The sequence below is a fragment of the Canis lupus genome, chromosome X, assembly GCF_048164855.1.
Source record: "Canis lupus baileyi chromosome X, mCanLup2.hap1, whole genome shotgun sequence".
Taxonomy (NCBI): domain Eukaryota; kingdom Metazoa; phylum Chordata; class Mammalia; order Carnivora; family Canidae; genus Canis; species Canis lupus.
The window spans coordinates 985,522-1,013,331 of NC_132876.1; the positions used below are offsets into that span (position 1 = coordinate 985,522).

The 27,810-nt window shown below is 58.1% G+C and overlaps 1 protein-coding gene across 4 annotated transcripts; it reads left to right on the plus strand.

Annotated features, from left to right (window-relative positions):
- Positions 1–27,621, plus strand: MPP1 (MAGUK p55 scaffold protein 1). 4 transcript variants are annotated; one of them, XM_072817356.1, is made up of 12 exons: positions 1–192; positions 13,886–14,029; positions 14,521–14,599; positions 15,804–15,889; positions 18,588–18,656; positions 19,534–19,730; positions 22,069–22,175; positions 22,510–22,590; positions 23,611–23,691; positions 25,517–25,719; positions 25,875–25,949; positions 26,996–27,621. In XM_072817356.1, the coding sequence occupies exons 1-12, from the start codon at positions 91–93 to the stop codon at positions 27,170–27,172; spliced, it is 1,401 nt and encodes a 466-aa protein (XP_072673457.1). In that variant the 5' UTR covers positions 1–90; the 3' UTR covers positions 27,173–27,621. The 4 variants fall into 4 exon arrangements, with proteins under 4 accessions (XP_072673457.1, XP_072673456.1, XP_072673459.1 ...); XM_072817355.1 differs by having other exon boundaries at positions 15–192; positions 13,883–14,029; XM_072817358.1 differs by lacking the exon at positions 1–192 and adding an exon at positions 12,646–12,717.
- Positions 27,622–27,810: the final 189 nt, after the last annotated feature.

A 27,810-nucleotide genomic window follows, 5' to 3' on the forward strand; every position in this document is an offset into this window, starting at 1 on the left:
CGCCGCCTCCGCCGCCCCGCAGGCCTCGGCGCTCGCAGTCCCGGCTCGGCCCCGCTCGCGGCAGGCGGCCCCGCGCTCGGCTCCCGCAGGATGACGCTCAAGGCGAGCGAGGGCGAGGGCGGGGGCAGCATGCGCACGGCGCTCTCCGACCTCTACCTGGAGCACTTGCTGCAGAAGCGCAGCCGGCCCGAGGTGAGGGGGCCCCGCGGGGTCCCGGGGCCGGGCGGGGGGGCTCCGGGGCTCCAGGCCGCGCCGGCCGCCGCGGGAGCCGCCGGGGCTGCCCTGGGAGCGGAGGCCGCGGCGGCGGCGGCGCTGGCCCCGGAGGGCTTGGGGCGCGGCGGCCGTTCCCCAGGAGCCCTTCTCGGTGCGAATGAGCAGAGGCCGCGGCCTGCGCCCCGCGCTCGCTAAGGTCAAGGAAAACTTCTTCGGGGACGGAAGTCGGGGTGAGAGCAAGAGTTTAAGGAGCGGGTCCAAGAAGCGGAGGGCTGCCTGCTTGTCGGAAGGCTCGTGCTGGGCTCAGCAGAATCGGCTGGGAACCCACTTTGTGAAGCGCGCACTCACCGCCCCCCGCATTCGGGAGGGCCCCTGGGGTGCACACGGGGTGGGTGGCCTTGTGTTTCAGCGGACGGACGGGGAGTCCCCGCGTTTCGGAGGCAGCTGGGCCCTCCAGGCTCCGGGGCGGGTGGCAGATCGCTATTGACCCCCACCCTCCGGGACCCCCGGGCGCGACGTTGACCACCCGGCAGTACCGCTCATCATCCTGAACGGGGACTTCAGCCCGCAAAATAAGGATGTCCCCTGGGGAGAGCTGCTTCCACCAGGGTGCTCACCCCCGCCGCACACACCCAGGCCGGCTCCCAGGTGGAGGGAGCCATCACCCAGAATATGGGCCCAGCAGCCCTCCACCCAGCCTGGCCTTCCCCACAGGGTGCTGATCATGCACGACTACAGATTATCCAGAGTAAGACACAGAGTCAGAGACACAGACAGAGACAGAGCCACCACACCTGGCACCAGCTGTGCGGCCTACCTGTACCAGCCTCAGAAGTCAGTGTGAACCTCTTTCCTAGACGCAGGATTTCTCAGGGCACAACTATGTCATGCTCCCTGGTTTTATCTTATTTTTTTTCTTTTTTTTTTTAAAAAAATATTTTCTTTTTTATTCATGAGAGACAGAGAGAGAGAGGCAGAGACACAGGCAGACGCAGAAGCAGGCTCCATGCAGGAGCCCAATGCAGAACTTGATCCCGGGACTGCAGGATCACACCCTGAGCCGAAGGCGGCGCTCAACCGCTGAGCCACCCGGGCTGCCCCCTGCTTTTATTTTAAATGTCTAATAAATACGTCCTCAGAAATGTTTCCTGAATGAATAGACGCCCGCAGAGGTTTAGCAGAACCTTGCACACCCACAGATGAGGACACTGAAGATCCACAGGGCCAAGCAAACAGTGGAGCTGTGCAGCCTCCTTGGGCTGCTCGCTCAAGGAAACGATGGATAAGCATCAGCGCGGTGTTCACACCTGACTGTTCTTTCCAGCAGTGAGCACCACCGCAGTCGAGGCTGCAGTGAACACCAGGAGAGGACAGCATGGTTATTTTTTTTTCTTTACAGATTTTATTTATTTATTCATGAGAGAGAGAGACAGAGGCAGAGACCCAGGCAGAGGGAGAAGCAGGCTCCATGCAGGGAGCCCGACGTGGGACTCGATCCTGGGGCTCCAGGATCATGACCTGAGCCAAAGGCGGCACTAAACCGCTGAGCCACTGGGACCCTCTTTTAATGTCTTTTTTTTTTAGATACTTTGTTTATTTATCCATGAGGCACACAGAGGCAGAGACATAGGCAGAAGAAGCAGGCTCCCTGCAGAGAGCCTGATGCGGGACTCGATCCCTGCTCCCCGGGATCACAGCCAGGCCAAAGGCGGGGCTAAACAGCTGAGCCCCCCAGGGATCCCCCGACAGCATGGTTACTCGGTTGGCAGCACAGCACTGCAAGGAGGGAATCACGATCTAAAACAACCCAGCTCCCCAGAGCCCGGGATTCTTTATAATCAGTTCACTTGGCCGAGCCTTCACTTTGTACTAAAAATCTCTTTATTACATTGACTTTTGGCAGCTTTATTGAGGTATAATTAGCATACATATGACTTATAAATGTATTTGGTCTGTTCGGTAGGGTTTCACAAATGCACACAGTGCTGTCACCATCCCCAAGATCATGATACAGAAGGTTTTCACCCCTCCAGAAAGTTCCCTGGTGGACCTTTACATTCACCACCACCCCCGGAAACCTGCAAGTCACCCTGAAAACGGAGCTGCATTTGGACACTATCATGTGGCCTTTTCAAGACTGTCAAATAAGTGCAATCCCACTGTACGCAGTCTTTCCTCTCAGGCTCCTTTCACTCGCCACACCCAGAGCCCCGTGTGTCACTCTGAGCAGCCCGGCCGCTCCTGACGGGCGGGCCTGAGGGACTGTGGCCCTTTGGGGAAAGAGGCCCTGTCACGACATGAGTCGTGTTGTAGGGCACCCTCTGAGTCAGCAGGCTGTGTGCAGTTGTGGGTTTCCCCTGATCAGTGCGCCGGGCCCACTGGCTGGCCGCTGCGTCCTGCTTTCCTAGACAATTTGCAGGAGATGAAGGAAGACTTGCTAAACCCTTGGACAGAATAGTGTCCAGATCCGCCCGGGTGTGGACACTGGGCAGACGATCCCCAGTGCTTGTGGGGGCTTCACCTTCCCTCTGGGACTCTTATCTTTGCCCCCGACGCCAGGCTCTGCCTCTGGCTCTCCTGTGTACCCTCCGGTGAGTGGCTGAGGCTCTCTGTGCCTCGGGCTCCCCTGTGTCAGATGGACCCGCTGGAGGGTTGTGGACATGCTTACCCGGCATATGCTTGGTCACCCCATTGGGCTGCACGGGTGCATCCAGCGTGTCCCTGAGAGCTGCCCTCGCAATAGCAGCCGGCGCATCCTCCGACACTGGGAAGGAGCAGGAAAGGCTGGGAGGGAGTTGTTGGCCTTAATGGGACCCATAAAATGATGTCGCCGAAGGCCTCAAGGAAGGGGAACACTTTCTGTAAAAGTCCTAAAGGCTCAAGACCCAAAGTCTCGCTTCCCGAGTAGAGTCCACGTTCAATACAGGAAAAATACGGTGGCGCCTGGGTGGCTCGGGCGGTTCGGTGCCTGCTTTCTGGCTCAGGCATGATCTCGGGGTCCTGGGATTCCACCACCGTCCCTGCTCACCCGCTCTCCCAAATGAGTAAATCTTTCAAAAAAAGATGATTTTGCGGCACATTTGAACTGTGGCCTGTCTTCTGTATTGCAGTGTAGTTCTTTTCTTGGAGAAGTTCATAGGCCGTGTGGGGCCTTATTCTTCACCGCAGTGCTCCCCACTGCTCACGTTCCCCTGGTGTCCTGCTCGGCGGCGGTGCGCCCAGGGGCTGGTGCGGTGACACTCCCTCCGTGTTCACCCGGGCCTAACCCATGCTGCAAAAGGCAGGCCGCGGTAGGCTTCCAGTAAGATCTGTCTGTTTACTGTTAGGCCGGCAACAGCATCACCGCACATTGGTGTCGTCCGTCCTCCAGGGCCGAGGAGCCCAGAAGGGAAGGCGCAGAGGCAGGGGGGTTGCTGTCAGAACTTGGCCCAAGGGGTCCCCGGTGACTAGCGCCCCAGGTCCCGGGAACCGCCTGTGCAAAGCCATGCACGTCCTCGCCCAGTGGGACACTCTGAGTCTGGTCCTTCTTTGTTGTGAAAAGTAATACGCGCCACCCCCCGCCCCCATAGCCGCGGTCCTGCCGATCCAAACAGGTCTTGAGACACGGTCACATGTCCCCTGGGGCAGGGAGACAAAATCAGCTGACGTTTCATTGATGCAGGGATTTCACCCCTAAGCAGTGAGTTGCTCATACCTTTGAGTGTTGCTCACAACCGCAGCAGCCTGGGTGTGGGGTGCGCGAAGGCCAGAGTCAACGTAGCTCCGAACGGGGCTGCGGGGAAGGGAAGTGACCCCAGGCTGGGAAACAGGAAGAAAAACTTCATTAGACAAGCAGGATTCTCTTTTCTGAAGCTTCACTTTTTGCATATGAAGAAACACGTAAGCCTCCGCACACGGAGGTCCGTGCCCGCAAGTCACCTTCCCTGCAGGGAGGCAGCCTTTGCCTCTGTGCATAGTGCACGGGGCAGATAAAGTGCGTCGGGAAGGATCTTTACACACTTGACCTTTGGATTGACTGATGTACGTGTTCTCGAGGCCCGGAGGGCCTGACCAACAGGGCACTAGTTAATGTACGATTTTAGGAGGGTTCTTGCCAGAAGCTTCCTGGCTCCTAGGCCTCCGGCCCCCGCCCGCCCACAGCCACTCGGGGTGCCAGTGCCGCGGAGCCCTGCTGGCTCTCCCTGCTCCTCCTTTGCCAGAGTGCACGACCGCCTGCGCCCTGGCCTGGCCCTGCCGGGGCTCCGCGGGGAAGCGGCTGGCCAAGAGCCGACAGTGGGCTGAACAAATGTTTGTTCTTGCCTACGTTCCCTGCCACCCATTCTTAATCCGATTGTTTGGATGAAAAACCCCGCTTGGGTTGTTTTTTTTTTTTTTCACCCCCCCAGCCCCGTTTGTTTTTCATCTCTTTCTAAGTCCCAACTTCCTTTGAGCAGCTGCCTCTGCCCTTTGAACCCCGCGCAGATGTTTCCTCCGAGGGCTTTCGGGGAGCCGGCCTGCCCACCGCAGCGCTTTGTGCGCCGAAGGGCCGCGCGCCGTCCTGGGGGCCGCGGGCCCGAGCCCTGGGGGCGCGGTTGTCGCCTGCGGGCGGGGCCCCGGGGCCCGCGCGGCCATCGGAAGCCGGCACCCGCGGCGACGTTGGCCTTCGTGGTCAGCGCTGCCCGGGTCACGCGGCACAGGCGGCGGTGGCGACGCCGGCGGCACAAGTGGCTCGCGGGGCAGTGCGCAGCGCGCACGGGGCCCGGTTGGGGTGACAGCGTGGGCGCGTGTCCCGAGCCGAGCGCGCAGGCCGGGGCGAGCTCCCCGGGCCCTGTCCCTGCGCCCCCCCTGCCGCCCCAGGCCCGTGCGCGTGTGCCTCTGTGCGCAGGTGCGCGCGTCGGCATGTGCCTGCGTGTGTGTGCCTGTGCGCATGTACGTACCTCAGCGCATGCGTGCCTGTGTGCGAGTGTGCATGTGTGTCCCTGTGTGTGCGTGCGTCTGTGCGTGTGCCTCTGTGCGCGTGTGCCTGTGTGTCTGCATGTTCGTGTATGTGCATGTGTGTGTGCGCGTGCCTCTGTGCACGTGTGCTTATGTGCGTGTATCCGTGTGCCTGTGTGCGCGTGTGCGTGTGCCTCGGTGCGCGTGCGCCTGTCCACGCGTGTGTGTGTGCCTGTGTGTGCATGTGTGTGCCTGTTCCTGTACGTGCGTGTGTGTGCGCGTGCCTCTATGCGCGTGTGCCTCCATGCGCGTGTGTGTGCCTCCGTGTGCGTGCGCGTCCAGACACCAAGCGTGGGTGTTTGTCCGCGTGGCCTTGCTGCCCCCGTCGTGCGTGACCGGGGGATACGCGGCGCTGCTGCAGGCCCGGGGCGGGGAGATCGTGTGCTGGGCGCACCGCGTGCCCAGGAGCCTCCGTGTCCGGAGCCGCTTCCGGAGCCTCCGCCCACGAACGCTGTTCCGCGTGAGACGGTGAGCGCGTGGGCGAGCGCGGCAGGTGGGACGCGGCTGCTGAGCTCCTGGCCTGGGGCACCTCCACCCCCACCCCCATCCCCACCCCGCCCCCGCTGAGCTCTGCTGAGCCCTTCGGTTAGAGGCTGATGCGCTCCAACAACCTTGGCCCTCAGCTGAATGAGGAAGCTGGTGGGGAGCACCCTGGGCGGCCCTGGACACACCCGGTGGGCGCTGCTCCCCCGAACACCCTGGGCCAGCCGCCCTGGACGCACCCAGTGGGCACTGCTCCCCCAAACACCCTGGGCCAGTGTATCTGGGCGCACTCTCCGGGCACTGCTCCCCCAAGCACCCTGGGCCCGCCGATCTGGGCGCACCCTCTGGACGCTGCTCCCCCGAGCACCCTAGGCCGCTGATCTGGGCGCACCTGGTGGGCGCTGCTCCCCCGAGCACCCTGGGCCGGCCGATCTGGGCTCACCCTCTGGGCGCTGCTCCCCTGAGCACCCTCGGCCAGACACTCTGGATGCACCTGGTGGGCGCTGCTCCCCCGAGCACCCTGGGCCGGCTGATCTGGGCGCACCCGGTGGGCGCTCCTCCCCCGAGCACCCTGGGCCGGCCGATCTGGGCTCACCCTCTGGGCACTGCTCCCCTGAGCACCCTCGGCCAGACACTCTGGATGCACCTGGTGGGCGCTGCTCCCCTGAGCACCCTGGGCCGGCTGATCTGGGCTCACCCTCTGGACGCTGCTCCCCCAAGCACCCTAGGCCGCTGATCTGGGCGCACCTGGTGGGCGCTGCTTCCCCGAGCACCCTGGGCCAGCCGATCTGGGTGCACCCGGTGGGCGCTGCTCCTCCGAGCACCCTGGGCCGGCCGCCCTGGATGCACCCAGTGGGCGCTGCTCCCCCAAGCACCCTGGGCCGGCCACCCTGGACGCACCCAGTGGGCGCTGCTCCCCCGAGCACCCTGCGCCAGCTGTCCTGGGCGCACCCTCCGGGCGCTGCTCGCCTCCCAAAGGTCGCTTAGCGTCATGTGCCCTGGGCTCTCTGGCCTTGGCCGGCGCAGGCGGCTCACCTGTGCCGAGGCGCTCCCGAGCGCTGGCTGCCCTAACCCGGATTAGTGGATTCTGTCCACTAGGGGTTCAGCAATAGTATCGTCCCACAAGCACGGGATGGACGCCGGCGCGATGTGTGGCGTCATTCTGGGCCAGTGAGTCACACGCACGTAAGTGTGATCGCCCCACCAGTCAAGGCACAGGACTGCTGCTTCGCCACAAGGCCCGGCCCGGTGGCACCCTCTTGTAGTCACACGTGTCCTCATCCCTTCCGTCCCTAGTCCTTGGCGACAACTACCCTGTCCTTCATCTGTGGGATTCTGTGATCTCAAGAAGGCCACGTCGATGGCCTCACACAATGCGCACCCTTTGGAGCCTGGCTCTTCCCACTCATCACAGTGCCTTCGAGATCCGTCCCAAGGTGGTGTGTATTTTGATTGTCCCTTTTTACGGCCGACAAGTGTTTCGTGCTGTGCGTGGACCACTGATCGGCTGTCGGAGGCCGTTCTGGTCGTTTCCAATCTTTGGGTCTTAGGAACAAGGTCGCGATGAACCTTCGCAGACGGGTTTTGTGTGAACCTTCCTCTCAGGGTGTTGCTGGGATGTAAGGTCGCTGTTTTGCCATCTAAGAAAGCACCTAACCCCCTTCCCAAACGGCGGGGCCATTTTACGTCCCCACCAGCCAGGATGAGAGACTCCGTTCCTTCGAATCGTCACCTGCGTTTACTGTTGTCACTGCTTGTCCCTCCGCTGTTGTGAGGCGTGTGGTGGGATCTCACTGCGGTTTCGGTTTCTTTCTCCCTGCTGGCCACCCTCCTTCCTTGTCCTCTTCAGTGACACACCTGTTACTGCCTTTTGCTCCTTTTTTAAAAGATTTTATTTATTTATTCATGACAGACACACAGAGAGTGGCAGGGACACCGGAAGAGGGAGAAGCAGGCCCCTCGCAGGGAGCCCGACGTGGGACTCGATTCCGGGACCCCAGGATCATGCCCTGGGCCGAAAGTGACGCCAAACCGCTGGGCCATCGGGGCTGCCCTCTTTTGCTCATTTTTTAAAAAGATTTATTCATTGAAGGGATCCCTGGGTGGTGCAGCAGTTTGGCGCCTGCCTTTGGCCCAGGGCGCGATCCTGGAGACCCGGGATCGAATCCCACGTCGGGCTCCCGGTGCATGGAGCCTGCTTCTGCCTCTGCCTGTGTCTCTGCCTCTCTCTCTCTCTCTCTCTGTCTGTGTGTGACTATCATAAATAAATAAAAATTTAAAAAAAGATTTATTCATTGAAGAGAGAGAGTGCATGTGCATGTGCAAGTGGGGGGGGGCGCAGAGGGAAACGGAGGGTCCCAAGCAGGCTGCACCCCCAGCACCGAGCCCTGTGCAGCCCCTCCCAGGACCGCAAGATCATGACCTGAGCTGAAATCAAGAGCCGGTCGCCTGACCCACTGAGCCGTGCAGGCTCCCTGTCTTTCATCCACTTCTTTTTAATTACATGCTTTTTATTTTTTTTGTCCATTTTTTATTTTTATTTTTTATATAAATCTATTTTTTATTGGTGTTCAATTTGCCAACCTATAGAATAACACCCAGTGCTCATCCCGTCAAGTGCCCCCCTCAGTGCCCGTCACCCAGTCACCCCCACCCCCCGCCTTCCTCCCCTTCCTTTTTTTTTTTTAAGATTTATTTGTTTATTTATTCAGAGAGAGCGAGAGAGAAGCAGAGACACAGGCAGAGGGAGAAGCAGGCTCCATGCAGGGAGCCCGACGTGGGACTCGATCCCGGATCTCCAGGATCACACCCCGGGCTGCAGGCGGCGCTAAACCGCTGCGCCACTGGGGCTGCCCCCTTCCTCCCCTTCCACCCCCCCCAGTTCATCTCCCAGAGTTAGGGGTCTCTCATGTTCTGTCTCCCTCCCTGATATTTCCCACTCATTTTTTTTGAAGTTTTTGTCTAGATTCCACTTAGCTGACGTACAGTGTGATATTGTCTTCAGGTGTACATGTCCGGGGGAACGCGTCGTGCATCACCCTGTGCTCGTCGCAGCAGCTGCCCTCCTGCATCCCCATCACCCACCTCGCCCAGCGCCACCCCCACCTTCCCGCCGGTGACTGTCAGTGGGTTCTCTATAGGTTTTCTTTTCTTCAAGTTTCCTGTTTGAATTCCAGTTAACATACAGTGTGATGTGCGTTTGGCACGTCGAAGTAGATGCTTTTTAGTGTTGAGCATTGAGCCTTCTTTATATATTCTAGATGCTAGTCTTCTTTATTTTTTTAATTTTTTAGAATTATTTATTATTTATTTATCTATCTATCTATTTATTTTAGATGCTAGTCTTTTGTTGGATGCGGGGTTTGTCAACGTTTCCTCCCAGTCTGTGTCTTTTTATCCTCTTAGCACAGGTGTTCACAGAGCAGAAGTTTTATGATTTTTAAGAGGTCCAGGTTATCAATTTTTCCTTTGATGGATCCTGCTTCTGGTGTCAGGTTGTCTAGCCCTAAATCGCGGTGGTGGTCTCCTGTGTTGTTTTCCAAAAAGGTGTTAGGGTTTTACACTTTATGTTTAAGTCCAGGATCCATTGTAAAGGTGTAAGGTTCAGGCCAGTGAAATTTTTCTCTTTTCTTGTCCCTATATGTCTGATTGCTCCAGCACCATTTGTTGAAAAGACTCTTCCTCCATCAAACTGTTTTTGCTCCTTTGTCAAGGTCACCTGGACGTATCTGTGTGGGGCTGTTTCTGGGTTCTCTGATGTTCCATTGGTCTGTGTGTCTTGATTACTTGCAACTACCTAAGTCCTGAAAGTCTGCAGACTGACTCCTCTTACTTTCTTCATTTTCTTTCTTTTTTTTAATTTATTTATGATAGTCAGAGAGAGAGAGAGAGGCAGAGACACAGGCAGAGGGAGAAGCAGGCTCCAGGCACCGGGAGCCCGACGTGGGACTCGATCCCGGGTCTCCAGGATCGCGCCCTGGGCCAAAGGCAGGCGCCAAACCGCTGCGCCACCCAGGGATCCCTCTTCCTTTTCAAATTGTTCTCAGCTATTCAAGGGCCTGCGCGTTTATATCACGTACATGGTTTTTTATTTTTATTTTAATTTTTTTAAAGATTTTATTTATTTATTCATGACAGACAGAGAGAGAGGCAGAGACACAAGCAGAGGGAGAAGCAGGCTCCACGCAGGGATCCCGATGCAGGACTCGATCTCGGGACCTCAGGATCAGGCCCTGGGCTGAAGGCGGCGCTAAACCACCGAGCCACCCGGGCTGCCCACGTACATGGTTTCTAAAAAGTCATCCAGAGGCGCATTTAATGTAACGTACGTGGAGCAGGTGCGTGAAGCCATTTGTGTGTAAGAAAACACCTGAGGTACAGGGGAGTCAGCAGGTGACACTTGGCCTCCCCAGCAGCGAGCAGGAAGTGAGCGGAGCGAGTGGCCATCTGCGGGGCGCGGCCCCTCCTCGGCCTGGCCCAGCCTTCCACAGCCCGGTGAGCAGTGCCAGGTCTTCTGAAACGTCTACAGAGAGCTCGGAATCTTCTGGTTTTTACTAAATAAAAGTACGAGGTCAAAACAGATCTGCGAGCTGCGCATGTAGAATTTGTGCTTTCGGTTATACCATTCCTGGGCGCCCGGGTGGCTCGGTCGGTTACGCATCCGACTCTTGCTCTCGGCTCCGCTCGTGCTCCAGGGTCATGGGATCAAGCCTGCGTCGGGCTCCACGCTCAGCGGGGGTCTGCTCCCAGATTCTCTCTCCCCCTGCCTCTGCCCCTCTCCCTGCTCGTGCTTTCGCTTTCTGGAAAGTAAATTAATCTTCTAAAAAAAATTTTTAAAGGCGGCGCCTGGGGGGCTCAGCGGTTGAGCGCCTGCCTTCGGCTCAGGCCGTGACCCCGGGTCCCAGGATCGAGTCCCGCATCGGACTCCCTGCAGGGGGCCTGCTTCTCCCTCTCCTGCTCCTGCTCCCCCTGCTTGTGCGCGCGCGCTCGCTCTCTCTCTCTCTGAAATGAAGAAATAAAATCTTTAAAAATCTTTTTAAACAAAGAGACAAATGATGCCATCATTTCCTCGGTTGTCACCGCACTCACAGCACAGTGTCCTCTCGCGCCCCGCCTCGCGAGGTGGCCAGGTCAGTGGCACCTGCCCCCCCCCCCCCCCCCGTCCTTTGTCCCGCCGTCTTCCTCCCGCCGTGGCGCCCACCGTCTGCTCTGCAACCGCGATTGCGTCCCGCCTGGTCTGGACGTGGTGGTGCCGCGGGGCGTCCCCTGGCCTGGCCCTCGGTGCATCCTGTGGCCCCGGGTGGCCGCCGAGGCCCAGGTGGGCAGGGTCTCGGAGCGGCTCCAGCCTCAGGTCATCTGCGGTGTCGCGTGCGGGAGCCCGGGGCCGCTGTCCCCACGCCGCCTGACCCCTGGCCATTTCCCTGTGTGCTTTCCGTCTTCGAGAAGGTGACCAAGATCTCTCTCCCCTGATGCCGTCCCCTGCTTTCTCTTCCCGGGGGCTTCTGCTGCCCTCCTCACCTTCCCCCCTTGCTTGCCTTGCCGCGGGGTCCGGGACACTCAGGGCCACTGCATCCTGAATCACGGTCGCTTAGGACAAGTTGCCTCCTGCCGCAGGAGAGCGTTGTGAGGCAGCCCGAGTCTGTTTTCTTTTCTTCTCTTTTTTCACTTTATTCATTCATTCATTTATTCATTCATTCATTCATTCATTCATGAGACACACAGAGACACAGAGAGGCAGAGACCCAGGCAGAGGGAGAAGCAGGCTCCATGCAGGGAGCCCGACGTGGGACCCGATCCCCGGTCTCCAGGATCACGCCCTGGGCTGAAGGCGGCGCTTAACCGCTGCGCCCCCTCCGGGCCACCCCCAAGGCTGTTTTCTAAGTACACACCATCTTCGACAATTCTGTTCTACTAGAGGTGCTGTAGGACTCGTGACCTACGTGTCATGTGACTGTTTGGAGTCCTAGTTGCTGCGCAAGGCCCTTTGTCCCTCTCAGCACTTCCCTGTTCTGAGGCCACCCAGTAACAGCCTCCTTCCAACCTCAGCATCGTATCGGGGTTTCTGATGACCTCTAAGGATGAAGGAAAGGAAAATTCAGATTTCATTCCGTAGGGTTTCGTAATCTTAGGAGACGCACGTCTGTCCGCAGGCCTCTACCCTCTGATTTCCAGTCCTTTCCCCTCTGGGCCCTTGGCCACTGCCCAGGAAGAAGTGAGTGGGGGAGTGAGTGGGTGCAGGCCTGCATAGACAGTTTGCAACCGCGGATATGCCCACTTCCCCTTCTTCACAAAGGCACGTGAGGCACAGCACCCCGGGTGCCCCCGGTTGGGAAAATCTTCCTTCCCCATGGTCTTCGACGGCCCTCCCTGGTGTGGCTGGACTCAGCCGCTGCCCGTTTTGAGCTTGGACTCGAGTGCTGAATTCCCCCTCTGTGAACGGAGCTCGGGCCTGGTGCCTCCTCGTCTAGGCGGCCGTCTTGGTTCTCATTCACTGTTCCGCGTGGGCTGAGTGGGGCCCGTTTCAGAGGCTTCCGCTTGACCTTCCCCACGGCGATGGCTCCTCACCACAAGGTCTGGGTTAACATTAACGGGCTAGAAGAATGAGGAAGCAGCAGCAGAAGAGGCTGAGAGGCCTCCGGGAAGAGAGACCCATCGGTGTCGCAGGGCAGCCGCAGCCGGTGGTTGTCACTGGGGTGTGGTGTCCAGTGGGTGGCCACCCCGCCACGTTCATCGTACTGCTGACGGACTCTTGAGGTCCTCCCAGGTCAGGGCTTCTAAGAATACAGTTGAGCTGACAAGGTGACAAGGTGCAGCACCACGTCCATGCGACTCCTACCAAACGTGTACGGGCTCAGCCGAATCCTGGGAAAACGTTGCACAAAGCCCGACTGAGACCCTACAAAACGGTAGGCCTGTCCTCTTAAAGACGTCAAGGCCGCGAAAGACAAAGGAAGGCTCGGGAACTTTTCCAGACTCAGGGACGCTAAAGAGATGCGAACGGTGAATGCAGGGCGTGATCCTGGATCCCGGATCCTGGTGTCGGGAAGTGTGAGTAGCTAGGAAGGACTAGGATAGGAGGGTGCTTCCTCACGTTCAGACACAGCTGAGGACGGGTAGAGTGTTGCGTCCGTGGGAAGTTTTTGTTTTTGAGAACATTCTTGTTCTGAGCAAACATGTGGAAGCGTTTACGGGTTGAGGGGCATGATGTCTTCAGGTTGTGGTCCGAGGGGTCCAAAACTTAGGTCTGGTAGTGTCTTCTTTTACAAGACTGTGCTGCGATGATGTCCCCGTCCACATCCTTCGGTGCGCGTGGCCGTGCGTGGCCTGTGGCTCCGTGCTGTCCATCCCACTGCTCTGATGTCCGTCCTCCGGCCGGGGCCACGGCGAGTGCCACTTGGGAGCGTTGCTGTCGTCAAGGTTGGGAGCAAGGGGCCACAGTGGAGATGTCATCCTGGGATGGTGGGAGGGGCAGGCCCTGTGTGCTCTTGGGCCACCGGCTAGCGCTGAATGCCCAGCTGTGTAGTCCATGTAGAACTTCCATTTCCAGCCAGCGAGGTGATTTGTGAGAGACTCATGGTGACCTCGATCACCTTTACCGCGTGGGACGGGAACATCAGGTTCCCTGAACGCATCCCATCCTGGATCTTGGCCGTAGGCTGTGCGTGTGCGCGCGTCCGCGTGTGTGTCTGTACACGCACCTCCCAAACCCGCAGCCCCTCAGCAGAAGCCCTCGGTGCAGCTCCCTGGGGGTCAAACAGGAATATCCGTGCAGCAAACTGCATAAACGTGCCCATTAAGTTGGGAAATAACACCCCCAGATAGCTTCATATCAATTCAGATGACGGACGTGGACCTTGGGAAAGAGCCACCAGCTCAGAGCCTTTTCTTTTTTATTTAAGATTTTTTTTTTTTTTTTTTTTATTTATTTATTTATAAAATTTATTTTTTTAAGATTTTATTTATTTATTCATGAGAGACAGAGAGAGGCAGACACACAGGCAGAGGGAGAAGCAGGCTCCCTGCGGGGAGCCCGACGTGGGACTCGATCCCAGGACTCTGGGGTCACGCCCCAGGCCAAAGGCAGGCACCGAATCACTGAGCCCCCCAGGGATCCCCAGCTCAGAGCCCTTTAGAATTGGGAGTGGGAGTGACGGGGCAAGGGCAGCCGTTTGCTGCTGACTTGATGCATCATCGCCCTGTCCTTGTGCCCCAGCAGGCTGCGTCACACCAGGTGAACGCCGTGACTGAGGACATGTACACCAACGGTTCCGCTGCCCCAGGGAGCCCTACCCAGGCCAAAGGGCAGGAGGTGCGGAAGGTGCGACTCATCCAGTTTGAGAAGGTCACCGAGGAGCCCATGGTAAATCCTTACGGCAGTCCACCCCCTGCTCGCTCCAGCCCGGGGGTCCCTGGGCCTCCGGAGGGGATGCAGAAGGCTGCGCGCAGCTCTGGGACTGCAGCCCTCACACCCATTCTTTTTTTTTTAAGATTTTATTTATTTATTCATGAGATACAGAAGGGGGGGGCAGAGACCCAGGCAGAGGGAGAAGCAGGCTCCATGCAGGGATCCTGATGTGGGACTCGATCCCGGGACTCCAGGATCAGGCCCTGGGCTGAAGGCGGCGCTAAAGTGCTGAGCCACCCGGGCTGCCCTTTTTTTTTTTTAAGATTTTATTTATTTATTCATGAGAGAGAGCGAGAGAGAGAGCGAGCCTCAAGCCCATTCTGCTCGACTACCGCCCAGGCACAGAGGCAGGATCTTCCTCGCAAGACGTGACCTTGAACGACCCTGAAGGCAACCTCGGGAGCGGCTGGCAGGAGAGCTCACTGTGCCCTTTGTCTTCATTGCAGGGAATCACCCTGAAGCTGAACGAAAAGCAGTCTTGTACGGTGGCAAGGATTCTCCACGGCGGCATGATTCACCGACAAGGTACTCGGGGCCGGGTCCCGGGTCGTGCTTCCGTCGGGGATTCATCAGTCACTGCCTCTTCGCTGCTCAGGGACGCGGAGCTACTAATCTTTAAACCCGGGGGCATTTTTGTGCTCGTGGCAAGCAATCTTTGGTGGATTAATACTGGCTCTTTAGAATCCTTGTGCAATACGGCCTGGGTGTGAATGGCCCCGTGCCAGCACCTCTCCCCACAAGGGCTCTTACACACCATGTATACCGCTTAGTAGTATTATTAATATTGATGATTAATATTTGAGCAATTGTATGCGACCCATTGCATTAGACTTTGAGTACATGACGCTGAAGGAACCAGAGCACCTCTCCTCCCAGAGCTAACAGTTAAGCTGGGAAATGACCACAAGCAACCGCTGCATCCTTGTAATGTGCCCGTGCCCTCAATCTCGGATCCAGCATTTATTAGAAGCCATTCGTGGGGGAGCGGAGGCTGAGAGGACATTAAAACACGGCATGAAAAAAAGAAAAAAAAAAAACACGGCATGTTTGGAGGAGCTGTGGGTCACCTGTATTTGCACCACTTCATCCCATGCTTTGAGCCCTACTCTTTTACGTTTAGTTTGGGCTTCTTGTGTATCCAGGGTGGCACAAATATTGGTGACTACTCTTCACTTAGAATATTTTTTTTAAAGATTTTATTTATTTATTTATGAGAGAGCGAGGCAGAGACACAGGCAGAGGGAGAAGCAGGCTCCATGCAGGGAGCCTGATGGGGGACTCGATCCCGGGACTCCAGGATCACACCCTGGGCTGAGGGCAGTGCTCAACCGCTGAGCAACCCAGGTGTCCCTTCACATAGAATCTAACCATCGAGTAACTTTACCATTAGGGAGCATCTGTGGGCTTGAGCAAAACAACAAAGAAAATTTACACTTGCTGAGGACCCAGAGCTCTTACGGTGCTTGGTCAGCAGAACTGTCGAGTGCCTACCTTGATACATCCCTCAAGGGAATCGGAAGAACCGTTCCCTTCTCCCACGGATGAGGATTTTCAACCCCGAGTATTTTACGCAGCCGATCATATGATACGCTCTAGCTCATGGTTGCTTTTCTGTGGTCTCTTGATTTATATTGACAGTTCTCAAAAAAAAAAAATATATATATATATATACAGACAGTTCTCGTTTTAACGTTTATTCTTTGTGGACCTATTTTTCATTTTCTGGTAGGCTCCCTTCACGTCGGGGATGAGATCCTAGAAATCAATGGTACAAACGTGACAAATCACTCAGTAGATCAGCTGCAGAAGGCGATGGTGGGTATTCTCTGCCATTATCCATGTGAAGTGTGGGCACATGTTGCTGTCACTGTCCGTCATTTTTCTATCAAGTCTTTATACCTCATTGAGGGGGCTCTTAGCACCACTTATCTTTATTCCGTGCAAGGAAGGACAGTTCTCTGCTTTCATGGAGTAAATTTCTAAAACAAGGTGAATAACCCAGAGTGTCTATCTAGAAAGACTGTTGGCCTGGGTGTCAGAAAGCATTGTGCCCCCGAAAAAAAAAGAAAGCACTGCTCTTTAGTGGCAGCTCTGCAGCCCTGCTCTACTGTATTCTAGCCGGGCTTTCAGCAGGTGGATTAATTTCCCTAAGTCATCTGTAAAATGAAGATCGGAATCCCTAGTCATACATTTCTTATGAAGAGTGGATGGAATTTTATCAATGAAAACTTGAGGGGTGCAGGGCTGCCTCAGTAGAGCGTGTGACTGTCGACCTCGGGTTTGTGAGTTTGAGCCGCACGTGGGACGAGGAGATCACTTTAAAATTACTCAATAAACCCGCACATGGGGTGGTTGGGTGTAGTTGGCCGCTGCCCGCGGAAGCCACACCGCTGGCACTCAGTGGTGATGGGCTAGGGTACCTGCCGGGGCGTGAACAAGACAGCAGCAACCTGGGAAAAAGTGTCATTTGAACCAGAATATGGCTTTTCTCTTGAGACAGAGATGAGGAAACTGAACCTTCAGGCGTTTTGAAACTTGACCACGGTCACATGGCTGTAAAAGGACAGACCTGGGGTTGGCTTTAATCAAAAGTCCTTGCGGGGCACGTGGCCGACTCATTGGGCAGACCATGTGACTCTTGATCTCAGGATTGTGAGTTCGAGTCCCACACTGGGTATAACGTCTATATAAAAAAAAAAAAAAAAAAGAAAGAAAGAAAAAGAAAAAAAGCCCTCACTTGGACTTCTGCTTCTGAGTAAATGAAGTAACAGGGACCAGATTTACCTTGCTTTGTGAAACAACCCAAACCCTAAATGTCCATGTACCTAACGGCAGAGCTTCAACATAGTTGAAGCACAAACCAATAGAACTCCGAGGAGAAAAAGCCACAGCCGTAGTCAGAGTCCAGGAGTTCAGTGTCTCTCAGTAGTCAACAGAGCAAGTAGCCAGAAATGCAGTGAGGATACAGAAGCTGCGAAGGACCCTACAAGGCTACTGTCCTAAAAGGAGGGGCAGGTGGACGAGTCTTCAGAGCTACATCAACCAACTGGAAGAGGTGGACTTCATTCTGATTCTCATGCAAACACATGGTCTCAGACCACATGCCCACAGCCCTGCGGGGTGACAGGAACCCCGCTGCCATCCCTCCACTCAACGGCCTTCGCCACCTTCTGTTTCCTGCTGGAACATTGATCTGTGGAGTCCGTTTCCCTGCTTGTCCCCCATGTAAGAGGTTATCTGGGGCCTCTTCCCACCCGTAAGAAGGAGAAGCGAGGATCCCATGACGCCCAGCCCGAGAAGGTGGATCTGTTTGGCCGCAGCCTACCCTCCACAAGGTGGGCCGCCCTGCGATTTGGCCGCATGGTTGCTTCTCGGTGAGACTGGATGCATGGTTTTTCCTCCGCTTGGGGTGTGGCTCTCACACTCAGTCCTGCATAACAACTTTTGCAAATACGTGAACCTTCAAAATCTATGCTTCCCTTTGATCAATGTAAAAATGCAATTGGCTACATAGAGGTTAATTAGTGTTGTGTGATGACAAAGATCATAAACAATAGGCTGGGGAAGAGATTTATAGCACATATAAAAGGTACGGAGTTAATAACTGAGTTAATAACGGTAACGTTTAAAGAGCTGCTCAACTTTGTTATAAAAAAAAAAAACACAAAACCGAAGAATAGAGCAAATGATATAAAGAAGAAAAGGCTCTTGAAAAGGGGCCCAATTTGAGTCGTGATAAAATAATCACAGACTAGAGCAACCGCGTAGTCCTTTCCACTGCCAGAATGAAAAGGGATGTTAACGTGGACCCCGGGCAAGAATTTGGGGGAGAGGGCCTCTCGTTACTCCTGGTGAGAGCAGATGTGCTATAATTTGAGGGCAGCTATTAAAATGCTCTTGGCCTTTGATTCTGCATTTCTACCACGAGATTCTACCCTATGGAAACCAAAGTGCAAATCTAGAAGAATAGATGGCGTTCAGGGATGTCTATTGCAGCAGATGGCAGCGGAAAAAAAAATTGGCAACAACCGACATGGCCAGTACTGGGAAGTATGGCTCAGTGAACGGCATGTGACGGAACCAGGGGTAGAGTATGATCCCATTCTGGCCAAAATCAAACAAAAAAATATATATACACACGAATATGGATAGACAGGTGAGTATTTGGAAACGTCTGCCTCAGTGTCGAGAAACATATGCGTATACGTGGGCCAGGGTTCGTTTAGGCTCCTCTGGGGGCCGTTTAGGGCTGACTGTGGGGAGGAGGGAAATCAGTCCCCTTTTCATCATTATTGTTTGCGTGTGTCCATGTTGTCACAGCGGCTTACGGGGCCCGTGAGACTCTGGTATCGAAGGAGGAGCTGTTGTCCAGAATTTCAGAGTGCACAGTAAAGATGGGCGTTGGGAGAAAACGCTTTTTGGGGACTTTGAGAGGCAAAATAAGACTTTATGAAACCTCAGGTCATCCATCATCTATCCACCATAATGTCATTTGTCCTTTCCTATTTAATAGAAAGAAACCAAAGGAATGATCTCCTTAAAAGTAATTCCCAACCAGCAGAATCGTCTTCCTGCGCTACAGGTAGGTCACACCATTTTCTCTGCTGTGTTCTTGGAGTTTTGATTGAAATAGTATTCTTGAAAAAAAATGAAATAGTATTCTGATTTTAAGTTCTCGGTGTCTCACGGCTGTAGCTGCCTGGTGCTCGCTGGCCTGAACGAACACCCGTTACAACCCGGCAGACCTTGTTTCTGACTTGTTTGTAACCGATGTGAAAGGACGGGGTACTCTCCTTATCCTAAGGGGAAAATGGGCAAAGCATACGAGGAGATAAATCACAGGAGGAAAAATACACATGAACACTGAGCGTGTGAAAACCAGCCGATGTCACCAGTCCTCAAAGAAACACGACCTAAAATGTGTGCACTATCATTTTTCACCAAGCAAGTTGCCAGATATATTTTTAAAGATTTTATTTATTTATTCATGAGAGATGAGAGAGAGAGAGAGGGAGAAGCAGGCTCCATGCAGGGAGCCTGACGTGGGACTCGATCCCGGGTCCCCAGGATCACACCCCGGGCCGAAGGCGGTGCTGAACCGCCGAGCCCCCCAGGCCGCCCAACTTGTGCTTTAGGAGGGGATCGTGGAGACGGGGTACCCACGTTTTAAGACCTCTGGCACATTCATGTCGTTTATTTAATATACTATGAAAAGATTTCCCGAGGAAAGCTGCGTTTCCAATAGTAGCTGCTTTGTCCTCCAAGACAGACAGACAGCTCGGCGGCAGGAAGCACCACCATGCTGGAGGGATCAGGTCCGGCCCCGGCTCCAGTCACTTCTCCCCGCTGTTCACCCGGCCCTGACCCCATTTACTTCCGGCAGAACTTCTCACCCACATACACTGCCGCTGGCGCCCCCCTGCAGCTGCTCCTGCAGTTCCCTTTGCCTTATTTTTCAGATGTTCATGAGAGCACAGTTTGACTATGATCCCAGAAAGGACCACCTGATCCCTTGCAAGGAGGCGGGACTGAAGTTTGTTACTGGGGACATCATCAAGATCATCAACAAGGATGACAGTAACTGGTGGCAGGGGCGGGTGGAAGGCTCTTCCAAGGAATCCGCAGGATTGATCCCGTCTCCTGAGCTGCAGGAGTGGTGAGTCGCCTTTGCGTGGGTGCAGTTTGCCGGCGGGAGGGACCCGTGCTTGCCGCGCGTCCTCGCTTAGCTTCACAAACCGGTCGTCTTGTGTGAACTTGCTGTTGGGGACCGAGCAGCCTTAGGGGGGCGTAACGGCTGAGGGGGCGACGGTGACTTGATCGGCTGGGCTCGCAAGCCCCGACGGGTAGAGGAGCCTGAGGGAAGGGCTCTTCGTGTGGCTGTGGGCCTCGGTTTCCCCACATGCTTTCCCTACGGCTACAAAGCAAGTGACAGCCCTGGGACTGCTGGGACTGGCGCCCTCCCTGGTCTCCGGCCTCCCGGGCCAGCGCACTTCTGAGCCCGCTGGGAAACAGGCACGCGACATGTGTCCTGGGTGCAGATTCCCAGAACACAGGGAAATAAATCCTGTCCCCGAGCCGGGTTGCTCACTTAGCGCAGGGCCCTCGCAGCGCCGCACCAGCTTTGCACACACAACACTTCCCTTTTCTGAATTTAAGATTTTATTGATTTATTTGACACAGAAAGAGAGAGAGAGAGCACACAAGCTGGGGAGCAGCAGGCAGAGGGAGAGGGAGAGGCAGGCCCCCCCGCTGAGCGGGGACCCCCGCCCCCCCGATGTGGGGCTCGATCCCCGGACCCCAGGACCATGGCTGGAGCCAAAGGCAGATGCTCCACCCCTGGGCCCCCCCCCAGACGGCCTGATGCGAACATCACACATCCAAGGATGAACCCGCATCTTCATGCTGGAGCCCCCAAGATAAATCAGTGTAGCGATTGCAACCTCAAGGGAGGACGTTCTTTGAGTTCTAAGCCCAAATTCCGGTTGGCCTCATCCCTGGGGACGACACACTGGGAGCTCTGAACGTGTCCCCGAACCACAGGAAGTGCCGGGGACAAATCAGCTCAGCATCAGAGCAATAGCCGAGGGGCGTCCGGCTGGCTCAGTGGGTGGAGCATGTGACTCTTGGTGGGGGGGGGGGTGAGCCCCACAGCGGGGGTACAGATCATTGGCAAATACACTCTGAAGGGGGCAGCCCGGGTGGCGCAGTGTTTGGTGCCGCCTTCGGCTCAGGGCATGAACCTGGAGTCCCGGGATCGAGTCCCACGTCAGGCTCCCTGCATGGAGCCCGCTTCTCCCCCTGCCTGGGTCTCTGCCTCTCTCTCTGAGTCTCTCATGAATAAATAAATAAAATCTTTAAAAAAAATACACCCTGAAGGAACTCTAGAGTCAAGGACGCCCTGATGCAGTGGGCGCTGGGGCCATTGCGCTGCGTGCGGGGTGATGGGCGCCGTGTGTCCGCCACCCACGCAGGGGCATGACGGGTCCCGGCCAGTGGGGCGGGTGGGTGAGCTGCGTGGGGCCACCCACAGCCCGGGAGGCCCTCCCACGGGGTCCCCGCGGCTGTCACTGAGGCGGGGCCCGCAGGCCGCACAGGGACAGCTTCCCGGGGCACACCGCGCCCGTGCCCCCCGGACCGTCCTCAGGTGGCCTCCCAACACCTGGCACGGGGGGCGTGTCCAGGAGGACGTGACAGCCCTCCCCGCGGTCGCCACATCTCCCCTCGGCGCAGCCCAACCATTCCAGCCCCGCTCCTTCCAGACGGTTCTCCGTGTCCGGTCGGCTCCTCCCAGATCCAGGGGCCCGTGCTCACGGACGGGAGGGCGCGGGAGCGAGCTGACAGGCCGCGAGGGGGGCGATGACAAGATGCCAGGCCCCAGGGCCTGAGCCTGTGCAGCCGAGAGGGCCAGGCTGGGCGCCTGCAGGTGCGCCTTGGGAGGACTTCACCGTGCCGTCGCCGCCCCCGGTGCGGGGCTCGAACTCCCAGCCCCGACTGCAGAGTCCCAGGCGGGCACCCCGGGTCGGGAGGCCGGACACAGACGTGTCCCCATGGGCCGCGGACTCAGGCCCCTGTCCCCGGGCCGTGACCCCTGACTCGGGCCCCTGTCCCCGGGCCGTGACCCCTGGCCCGGATCCTGTCCCCAGGCCGTGACCCCTGACCTGGGCCCCTGTCCCCAGTCGTGCCCCGACCTGGGCCCTGTCCCCGGCCATGCCCCCTGACCCGGGCCCTGTCCCCAGCCGTGCCCCCTGACCCGGGCCCTGTCCCCGGGCCGTGACCCCTGACCGGGGCCCCTGTCCCCAGGCCGTGACCCCTGACCTGGATCCTGTCCCCAGGCCGTGACCCCTGACCCGGATCCTGTCCCCAGGCCATGACCCCTGACCTCTGGCCCTGTCCCTGGCCGTGCCCCCTGACCCGGGCCCTGTCCCCAGGCTGTGACCCCTGACCCGGGCCCCTGTTCCCGGCTGTGCCCCCTGACCCGGGCCCTGTCCCCGCAGGCGGGTGGCGAGCGCCGCGCAGTCCGCGCCGAGCGAGGCCCCGAGCTGCAGCCCGTTCGGGAAGAAGAAGAAGTACAAGGACAAGTACCTGGCCAAGCACAGCTCCAGTAAGCTGGGCCCCGTGGGGGGCGGGAGGGCCCCCCTCCCTTCTCTGTCGCCCCCAGCACACCCCCGCTCCGGCTGCTCCGACGGCTGCGGGCTCAGGGCTCCCGCCGCTCCCGGGGCTCGGGCCTGATCCCCGAGCTGTCTGGCCGGTGACGGCCGCGGGGACGAGCTGCGGGGGGTACAGGGAAGAGGAGCCCCGGGGCGACAGCAGCCTCGGGTCGGGGCCTCGCCGACAGGGCCGCGGACACGCGGGGAAGCTGGAGGGGGACCCGGAGCCCCAGGAGGAGCCCGGCCGCGGCTCCGTCATGTACGTGAGGTCGCTTTGCTCTGTCCTAGTCTTTGACCAGCTGGACGTGGTGTCCTACGAGGAAGTGGTCCGGCTCCCTGCGTTCAAGCGGAAGACCCTGGTGCTGATCGGTGCGTCTGCGGCCTGCGCCCCGCGGTCCCCGGCGCCCCTTGGCGTCCGAGCCGTGGGGGGAAGGGGGCGGGAGGTCCGGGCCCGGGTCTCGCTGTCCTTACGGGGCCCCCGAAGCTACACCCTCCAGGGTTTCCAGCAGCCCGCGGTTGCAGGGGGGCGGCTCGCACCCCGTCAGGGCCACGTCCGTCGCCTCGAGGGGTGCGTCAGGGCTCCGCAGCCACGGACACGGAAACACTCCCCGCGTTCTGTTCTGGGTCACCTGCCGGCTCAGCATGTGAGCTGAGGCTGCCACAGGCTCCGGCCACAGCCCCGGGGTCCCGGGATCGAGTCCCGCGCCGGGCTCCCCGCTCAGAAGGGAACCTGCTTCTCCCTCTCCCTGTGCGGCTGCTCCCCCTGTTGTGCTCGCGCTCACTCGCTCGCTCTCTCTCTCTCTCTCCCTGTCAATTAAATAAATATCTTAAAAACCAACTTCCTTGGGCCGCCTGGGGGGCTCAGCAGTTGAGCGTCTGCCTTGGGCTCAGGCCGTGACCCCGGGTCCCGGGATCGAGTCCCCCATCGGGCTCCCTGCATGCAGCCTGCTTCTGCCTCTGCCTGGGTCTCTACCCGCCCCCTGCCTCTCTCTCTCTCTCTCTCTCTCTCTTTAATACATAAAATCTTTTTAAAAAATCAGCTCCGTTACTTTTGAAGAGCTCAATAAAGCCCGTATCTTTAAAAATGCCACACAAAACCACACGTGCTGGCCGGCTCCTCTGTAGAAACAAGTTCTGTCCTGAGGCCTGCGCCTCAGGCCTCAGCCCCCCGACGGGACCCAAGGACCTGCAGCCCCAGATCGTCCTGTGCTTAGAGTTGTGTCGGCCCCTCCCTGACCCCAGTGTGGAAGCCACAGCAGTTCACCCCCACCCGCGCCCCATTTGTGAACCCACCCCCACCTTTGTGCTTGGAGGAGGAGCGGAACCCCCATGAAGCCCACCGCGACGTGCTGCCCGCCTCCGCCCAGCCTGTCTTTCCTCCCTGCACAGGGGCCAGTGGCGTGGGCCGCAGCCACATTAAGAACGCCCTGCTCACCCAGAACCCGGACAAGTTCGCGTACCCGGCCCCGTGTAAGTACCTCTGGGGTCCCCGGACGACAGGTGGGAGCACCACCCTGACATGACCCTGTGGTCCTTTCTATGGGTGACTGTATTCCAAAGGTTTCTTTATAAAAATGAAACACGGGCGGCCCGGGTGGCTCAGCGGCTTAGCACCGCCTTGGGCCCAGGGCGCGATCCTGGGGTCCCGGGATCGAGTCCCACGTCGGGCTCCCTGCATGGAGCCTGCTTCTCCCCCTGCCTGGGTCTCTGCCTCTCTGTCTCTCTGTGTCTTTCATGAATAAATAAATAAAATATTTAAAAACAAATAAAAAAATAAATAAAAACGAAACACAACTTGGGACGATAGCCACGTGTGCACATCACCGCTCCAGCTGACTACGTTGCTGTTCTATGCTGGGCCGTTTGTGTAACAGAAGCACTAGAAAATACTTTTATCCTGCTTTAAGGAATGAAGCAAGTAATGTCACTGAAGACATTCAGGGGCGCCTGGGGGTCTCAGCCGGTTGAGCATCTGCCTTCTGCCCAGGTCGTGATCTTGGGGGCCTGGCATCAAGGCCCACACTGGGCTCCCTGCTCGGCGGGGAGCCCGCTTCTCGCCCACCTCTGCTCCTCCCCCTGCTCTGTTCTCCCGCGCGCTCACTGTCTCAACTAAATAAAATCTTAAAAGAAAAAAACCCACCTCACTGGGGCACCTAGTCCGGCTCAGTTGCTGGAGCACATGACTGGATGTCAGGGTTGTGGGTTCCAGCCCTATGTAGGGCGGAGACACCAATTACAGATGAAATCTTTTATTTTTTTTTTTTTTTTTTAAATTTTTTTTTCTTTTTTTTTAAAGATTTTATTTATTTATTCATGATAGTCACAGAGAGAGAGAGAGAGAGAGGCAGAGACACAGGCAGAGGGAGAAGCAGGCTCCATGCACCGGGAGCCCGACGTGGGATTTGATCCTGGGTCTCCAGGATCGCGCCCTAGGCCAAAGGCAGGCGCCAAACCGCTGCGCCACCCAGGGATCCCCAGATGAAATCTTTTAAAAATGGACATTCTGTTTTTCATTTTACTTCGTGTCATAAACATTTTGTCGCGTGCCTGAAGCCCAGTCCGTTCAGTGGCTATCCTGTGGTTTCCTTAGCTCTCCGGCATTGCTTGACATCTGGGCTGTCTGGACTTCTCCTGAAATGTCTTCTTTTTTTAAAGATCTTATTTATTCATTCACGAGAGACACACACAGAGAGAGACAGAGACCCAGGCAGAGGGAGGAGCAGGCTCCTGGAGGGGAGCCCGACGCGGAACTCGATCCCGGGACCGCGGGGTCACGCCCTGAGCGGAAGGCGGACGCTCGACCGCTGAGCCACCCGGGCGCCCCTCTGGAGCATGTTTTAGTGGACAATTTGTATGAATGGGACTAAATGTTGTTACTTAATATTCCAAGATCTAGCAAAATGTGTTTTGAGCCAAACCAACCTCGTCTTCGTTCCATGCTATAAAAAAGGAAATTTTCCCAACGCTTTTAAGAAATCCTGAGCGTGGCCCATAGTTCTGTTAAAAAACTATTTTCAGCCGTCATTTCCCCAGTCGTGGGCTCTACGATTCCCGGGGTTGGGGGTTCAGGAGCTGTAAGTTCATGGAGGGGAAGGGGTAGGAATTGGCCACATCGGGCTTGGCCCCCGGGGAGTCCCGGCTCTGCGTCGCCCATGTCAGGCCCTTGGGGTCTGTGCGGGAAACCCCGCGACTCGACTGTGCGGCCCAGGCAGCTGGGAGGTCAGCCCGGATGCCTGATGCAAGCCCCGGGGGTGGCGAGGACCCCAGGTCCCTCAGGGGTGCGGGTTCTCCACAGACACGACGCGGCCGCCCAAGAAGGGGGAGGAGGACGGCAAGGAGTACCACTTCATCTCCACCGAGGAGATGACGAAGAACATCTCCGCCAACGAGTTCCTAGAGTTCGGCAGCTACCAGGGCAACATGTTCGGCACCAAGTTCGAGACCGTGCACCAGATTCACGAGCAGGACAAGATCGCCATCCTGGACATCGAGCCCCAGGTGGGAAGGCGGCCGGGGGAGCTCAGCGCCCCTACAGAGGTGGCTGTGCCAGGTGCAAACAGTGTTGGGCTCGGGGACGCCCAGAGGTAGTGGCGGAAGGACGCCGTCGTGGTGCCTGAGCCCGTCCTCTTGTCTCCCTCCCCTCCCCTCTGCAGACCCTGAAGATCGTCCGCACGGCCGAGCTGTCCCCTTTCATCGTGTTCATCGCACCTACTGACCAGGGCGCTCAGGTGAGGACGGGGCTACGCAGGGTGGGTGGACGTGCATCCTCCGGGTGCGCGCAGCCTGGGACCCGTGTCCCCTGCGGCCCGTGGCTCCCGCCCTCCGTCCCGGAAGGCCGAGACGCCCAAGGGCCGGGCGCGTGTGACTTCTCAGCAGACCCTGACGGAGGCCCCGGGGTGCTGCGCTCCCGCGGCGGAGGCGGGCAGCGTGGCGGGTGTGATGCCGGGCGACGCGGGCCCAGGAGGCAGCGCAGCCCCCAGTCCCTGGGCTCGGTGCGAGCCGGGGATCGGGGCGGCCCGCGGTGTGCCGTCCGCGTGGCCTTGCACGCCCGCGCAGCTGGATCCCTGGAGACCCTGCAGCCGACTTGCCAGGTCCCGGGATGCAAAGCCGGGCGACAGCTCGTCCCCGTGCCAGGAGGATGCTCTCGGGGCTGTCGTTTGTCCAGTCGAAGAGAGCCGTGGGGCCAGCGTGCTTGTATCTTTTCCCGAGTGGTCGCGTGTCTTACCAGACCGCGGAGGGCTGTTCGGAGCCTTGGCCACGGACTGGCTGCTCAGGTTCTTGGCCGGCCTCTCCTGGGTTCTTGGCCCTTGCCTCCGGCTTTCTGGGAGCTGGGTATTGGGGTCCTCAGCCCGGGGTGCCGTCCGTCGCAAACGTCCTTGGCAGGTGTTTGCTGCTTCTCGCTGTGCACACAGTCTCACTTTTATGGAGTTACGGTCTCTTCACGGATTTTGGGATTTGGGATTCTAGAGAAACCGGGGGCGGTGTCGCCCCGTCCTTGTCCCGGATTGCAGCTGGGCCCGTCACAGTGGCGGGGGCTGTGACCCACGCCCCGGGGACGGAGCTCTTGCTGCGCAGGGCTCCGATGGTTCGTGGGGTCAGTTGGCGAGGCCCCGAGAGGTGCCTGGTGCGCCCTGGCCGGTCCACACGCGCAGGGAAGGTCTCAGGGCTGGTCTTTAGGCGGGGCCTGTAAGGCGGGCGGTGGGCCCAGCCGTCCGCGGCCACCGCCAGCCCGCCGTCCCGCGCCCGCCTCACCGTGGCCCTGTCTTCGTCGCAGACGGAGGCCCTGCAGCAGCTGCAGAAGGACTCGGAGGCCATCCGCAGCCAGTACGCGCACTACTTCGACCTGTCCCTGGTCAACAACGGCGTGGAGGAGACGCTGACGAAGCTGCAGGAGGCCTTCGAGCAGGCGTGCAGCTCTCCGCAGTGGGTGCCCGTGTCCTGGGTCTACTGAGCTCGGGTCGCCGCCGGCTCCCCGCGGCGGCCCTCCCCCGCCCGCGTCCCACTCTTGCTTTAGGACAAACGGGCGCTCCCACCGGTTTGTCAGCTTCCCGCGCTCTGCTTCTGTCGCCCTTAGCCCGTGGGGCCGCCGCTGCTCAAGCTCCGCGCCCGCGCACCCCCCGATCGGGGTTTCGGAAGGGGCCATGCGACACCCCGAGGCCGAAGCCCCATCAGCTCGCACCGCTTGTCGCAGGCGGGGCACAGGGAGAGGAAGGGCGCCGGCCGCGCCCCGTTAGAGCCCGGGCTCCTTCGCCCTTCACCCCACGGGGCAGCTCCTGTGTCTTTGCAGCGTCTGTAACCTCAACTTTCTAAAATGCCAAAATGAAGCAGCTGTGCAGTAGGACGATGTCCGCTGTAGGGAAACCCGCAAAAGCAATAAAGACCTCGCTGTGTTGAACGCCAGTACCTGTCGCTCTCTGGGTCCCCCCTCCCCCGCCCCGCGTCTCCGGAGGGACAGGGCCTGCCAGGTGCCTGTCGGAGCGCGGAGGCCTCCAGCGGCCAACCCAGCGTCCCGGGGGCCGTGCCGCGCCGAGGACAGTGTGGCCTCCTGTGCGCACCTGCACGCACAGGTGCGACGCGGAGAACAAGCTG

Bases quoted from the DNA above. Each gene is read 5' to 3' on its own strand.
- MPP1 (XM_072817355.1), top strand. From the start codon at position 91: ATGACGCTCAAGGCGAGCGAGGGCGAGGGCGGGGGCAGCATGCGCACG. The intron at 15,890-18,587 runs GTGGGTATTCTC...CCTATTTAATAG, and splicing joins ATCAGCTGCAGAAGGCGATG to AAAGAAACCAAAGGAATGAT. The intron at 23,692-25,516 runs GTAAGTACCTCT...GGTTCTCCACAG, and splicing joins GTTCGCGTACCCGGCCCCGT to ACACGACGCGGCCGCCCAAG.